At 43.0% G+C, this 5,094-nt stretch overlaps 1 protein-coding gene across 1 annotated transcript; it reads right to left on the bottom strand.

Moving 5' to 3' along the window:
- Positions 1–1,812: 1,812 nt before the first annotated feature.
- On the bottom strand, positions 1,813–4,500 carry zgc:171818 (C-type lectin domain-containing protein; the record flags this gene model as incomplete). The annotated part of the gene is made up of 4 exons (XM_037697193.1): positions 4,457–4,500; positions 2,574–2,657; positions 2,069–2,153; positions 1,813–1,947 (listed from the first exon to the last, which is right to left on the bottom strand). Coding segments are annotated over exons 2-4 (294 nt in total), but the record flags the coding sequence as incomplete, so codon positions are not given.
- Between the last annotated feature and the right edge of the window lie 594 nt (positions 4,501–5,094).

Here is a 5,094-nt window from a genome sequence, read left to right on the forward strand (position 1 = left end):
ATTATTATTATTATATACATTTATAAACTGGAATCTATCAAATAAATACGATTGAAACTATTTTGGGTCTATAAATGTCCAGAAATCCTGAATTAAAATCAGGTTTCTTAAGTAAATGTTTAAAAAACCCTCTGATACGTAACCATTCAGATACCAATTAAGCAGATCCAAAAACAGCCCTCCTGCTCTGGCCCTGGAATGCATTTGATTCTGGTCACTGGAGTCCCTAGTGTCCCTTGTCGGACTATGGAGCTGCCATTGACCAGGGTCTGCTTCTCAGCGGGTGTGTCACTGAGCGAGGAAAATCAGTTTGAAACGTGAACGGGTCGGTGATGAAGTGGGGCCTTATCTTTAGCACTAGGCTTACTTCAGACCTTCAGCCAGCCGGCCTGGGGATCCGTCTGTTTGGGGTCTGCTGGAGGAGCGCTAACAGAAGCTCGTTCTGTGGCTCTGTGCTGCCGACGGGTACCTGGCTAACTAATGGTTTTTCAACAGCACGGAGTCGACGTTCAAGTTCAGACAGCCTCTCCTCTAAAGCTACCATAAGAATACATTTGTTGCATGTATCATTACCACTAAAGGAGAAAGATGAATGACTAAACATCTGACACACGGATCCAGAACAGAGGAAGCCAGGAAAAAAACAGAAGCCATGCTAAGCTAATGCTAGCAAGAGCTAACAGATCCCAAATGCACAGATAAAACACACCTATTGCAATCTGCTTTCAACATCATCCAGACAGATTTGTTCCGTCTCAAACTTGTTCTAAATGTTGACAAAACCAAAGGGATGCTTTTTTCAAACGGGAAGTTGGTCCCAGCAGTTCTTCCTCTGATTTTATCCTCAAATGGTGTCCCCATTGAGTTTGTTGATTCCTATAAATATTTGAGTATCTTGGTCGACTCACATCTCTCTTTTAAGCTCCATGTGGAAAACTTGGTAAAGAAACTGAAAGTTAAACTGGGTTTCTTTTTCAGAAACAGATCCTGTCTAACCCTGAACCCTGAGGAACGCCTTGTATCTGTGACTTTCCTTCCCTCCATTGATTATGGTGACATTATTTACATGAACGCTCCTACAAGAACCCTGCAGATGTTGGATGCTGCAGATGTTGGATGCTGTCTATCATGGTGCACTAAAATTCATAACTGGCTGTGATTATCGTACCCACCACTGCACCCAGTATTCACTGGTTAACTGGTCACCATTAACTTCACACAGACTCTCTCACTGGTACATTTTCATCTTTAAATCACTATTTAAAAAATTAAAAAAATTCTCAATTTGTGCAAATCCTTTATGATTGTCCACTGCTGTCATCACTCTTTGTTAAAGAAATCAGGTCTCTCTTGAGGCTCAATGGGATTAACCTGTAGAAAAAAGGTGGAACGAATAATTTAAATAAAAGCAAGTGTTGAAAGACAAAAGGTGTTTCAAGCACAATCCAACAGTAGAAAAACAACTGTGTTAAGGGTGTTTGTTCTAGAATGTAGAACTTTGCAAACGATGGATAAATCCCATAAAACAAGAGTCCTCAAGCGAACAGTTTACTCCAGCTACCAGCAGAGGAACCAGGAAGTGACACGATGCGTCTTATCGTGAACATCCCACGAAACAAGGCCCAGCATTTTTGATGCATTTAGTTTTCAGCTAGCATGCCTGTGCTGTTAGTTTCTGCCTTTTTGATTTTATTTTTAGCAAAAACAGCTAAATTTGGTCTTTTCAATAAATCTCAGTGAACTCAAGCAGCGTTTACTTTGCACTTCGTCTGGTTTAAAGTTACGAAGAAGAACGTTTGCGATGTTTTAAACCTCAGCTGCGTCTGAGCCTCCGATCCAGGCTGGCTTTGACTCGTGAGCGAACTGCAGGATGACACTCTGGAGTTGGTGGTATTCCTCCAAGGTGTGAACAGACGCAAGATTTCCCTTCATAGACAGACAGTTTTTCTGTAGCAGGACAAAAACAAAGGACAAACAAGCAGATTGATAAAAATGAGTAATATTTAAACGTCAACCGTTTTAGAGTTCACATTCAGAACAAACTGGTCGTGTTTCCGTTCAGTTTTACCTCAGCTTGAGTCCAAGTCAGAGGTCTTCCAATAAATCTAAAGCAGCGACCTGAGACTGAAGTCCAACTCTGGGGACAAGCTCTCCTTCTGCCCCATGTGGGCCTCCCTTTAAAACAAAATTAAATGAAATCAAACACCAAATAGCAAAACAAGTGTCACCAGTCGTCAAATATTCAGTCCTCTGCTGACCTGCTAACACAACATATATATATATATATATATATAAAACACTTTATATGCATTGTTTTTATCTTTACATGTATTGTTTTACTCCAGGACAAGATCAATTAAAAAATATCAATCATCTCCAAACATTAAGTCTGTCCGTTTGTCTTCCTGCAGCACATCAGAATCTTTTCTTCATCATGAAATCATAAAGCTCACACTCAGTACACGTTTAATGCCTCCTTTGTATAATAGCATCCATCAAATAGTTTAAATTTATAGATAGTTAAAAACTGGACGTGTAAATGCAGCATGTCTCATTTTTCACATTTAAAACACGAGCACTGACCAGAAGCTCTGCTCAGAAGCATCACGGCACACAGAAGCAGCAGCAGTCCCTTCATCCTCATCATCGGAGACAAACTGTCACGTTGGTTATCAGCCTTTGGAAAGACACAGACAGCAAACAGCAAACAACTTAGGAAAAACAATGATATACAATAAATATTCAATAGTTTTGACATTTCCATGCACCAAAAATATTTTTTTACATGATCACCCACAATAACTATGATAAGACCAGATGGTCTTTGTGCTAATGAGGTGTGCAAACTTCCTGATGGATGATCCATCCATCTGTCTGTCCTTCCATCCATCTGTCTGTCCTTCCATCCATCTGTCCATCATCCATCCATATGTCACAGATGGACAGATGGATGGATGGATGATGGATGATGGACAGATGGATGGATGGATGATGGACAGATGAATGGATGGATGATGGATGATGAACAGATGGATGGATGGATGATGGATGATGAACAAATGGATGGATGGATGATGGACAGATGGATGGATGGATGATGGACAGATGGATGGATGTCAGTTTTATTTAACAACAACATTTAAAAAACATTGTTGACTAAAGTCGTTCACTAAAATCAAACTGAACCATGAAAACAACAAGTTCAACATTCAGATGCAGCTCGAGCTGAACTAGAATTAAAAACCTGAGTAAAAGGAGTTTCCAGGCAGGATGTCAAAGCGTGGACAGAACGCGCATCAGGAGGCAGGTTGCTCTGTGGAGCTGCCGGTGCAAACGCCCCATCCCCTCGGTGCTTTAGCCTTTAGCATATTAGCTGCACTAAGAGCTTCAGACCGGAGGATCTCAGTGAGTTGTCCGGGTTATGAAAGTTGTCATAAATAACTGGGAGCTATTCTTTTTAAATTATTAAAGTCAGTTAAAAAATCTTAAAATTAATTTGATAATGAAAAGGCAGCCAGTGCACATCTGCTAAAACAGGAGGGTAATTGTTGATTATAGTAACGTCTCGTCACTACTGCAGTATGACAGGACACATGTGACGCTGTGCCACCGTGTCAACTCTCACCTGTTCCACACCACACCTGTTAAAGACCTGCTCAGTGCTGGTTCCCACTCAGCCCAGTTTATGGGACCACCTTGTCCCTGGTTCCAAGGTGACGATGTGACGTAATCAGACAGCAGCCAGTGGTCAGCTGGCAGAGCCACATCACTGGATGCCCCCCCCCCCCCCCAGCAGAACGGTAAAAACACATCTGGACCTCCACTTCCTCATGGTGTTGACGGACGGCGCCACAAGAAATGAACATTTACTGAGAGATATCAGAGATGATGGCAGCATGGCTGCACCCAGAGCAGTGCCGGGAAAACTAAAGAACTGTAGTCAGATTACAGGGAGATTAAGGACCACAACGGACCGAGTGGCTCGAACACAATGACCTGTTACGATCCCGTACGCTTTGGATTGTCGATCCCGCCTGCAGAGCAGGGAAACAAGTTATGGTGTGAACTCACCTCCACCTGAGAAGAACCGATAAGACGAGAGCCGCGTGGAGCTGAACTCATCAATGGCAAAACAGCTAAAGGTTCTGATGTAGAAAGTGACTGCAGCACAAACACGTGTGTGATCTGTTGCTGTGACCGCTGGTTCCTTTGATGCCCTTTGAGGTCCAAGACCTGAGTCTACAACAACATTTAATTAAATAATTATATTTAGTCTTTTCAAGAGTTTATGTCCCTGGAACCCATTTTTCAACCAAAGGTTGTTCCAGTGTGGACACAAGACTGGAATGATAAACAAATAAAGCTTGTGCCTCCAGAAAAAGTGTTCCCGTGTGGACTCGGGCCTCAGGACGGACCAAACAGAAAACAGTTTGAGGAGATCTTGTAGACAACTTACTGCGGAGTGAGCCCCTTCTCGTCGGCTCGCCGTCAGCCCGTAGCGTCGGACTCACGACAAAGTCTGGCCACTTTTATACAGTTTTTATCTTTACATCTCCACAAAATGAGGAACGTCTTTGAATAAATTGAAATGAACTGTAGCCCTGTTCACCCTGTCCACGTGTCGATGCCACGTTTCACAGATTTTAACACGATACCAAACCAACCTTCAGGAGGAGATGAGAGGGTGTCGACAGGACCAGATGTTACTTAGAAGGTTTACTAATTATTTAAACGTTGTAGTCATTTTAGAAAAACTCGTGATTCACAGTATTGAAAAAGAAAGTCCATCCATCCATCCATCCATCCATCCATCCATCCTTTATCTTCTGCTTGTTTGGGGGCAGCATCTTGAGCAGGGAGGTCCAGACATCTCTCTCCACAGCCACCTTTTCTGGGAGGACTCCAAGATGTTCCCAGACCAACAGAGAGACAGTCTCTCCAACTTGTCCTGGAACTTCCTTGGTGTCTCCTCCCTGTCGGTCATGCCTGAAGCACCTCCCTAGGGAGGCGCCCAGGAAACATCCTTACCAGATGCCCAAATCACCTCAACTGGCTCCTCTTGATGTGGAGGAGCAGAGGTTCTCCTCTGAGTCT

The sequence above is a fragment of the Nematolebias whitei genome, unplaced genomic scaffold, assembly GCF_014905685.2.
Source record: "Nematolebias whitei isolate Nwh7 unplaced genomic scaffold, NemWhi1 Nwh_scaf_3375, whole genome shotgun sequence".
Lineage (NCBI taxonomy): Eukaryota > Metazoa > Chordata > Actinopteri > Cyprinodontiformes > Rivulidae > Nematolebias > Nematolebias whitei.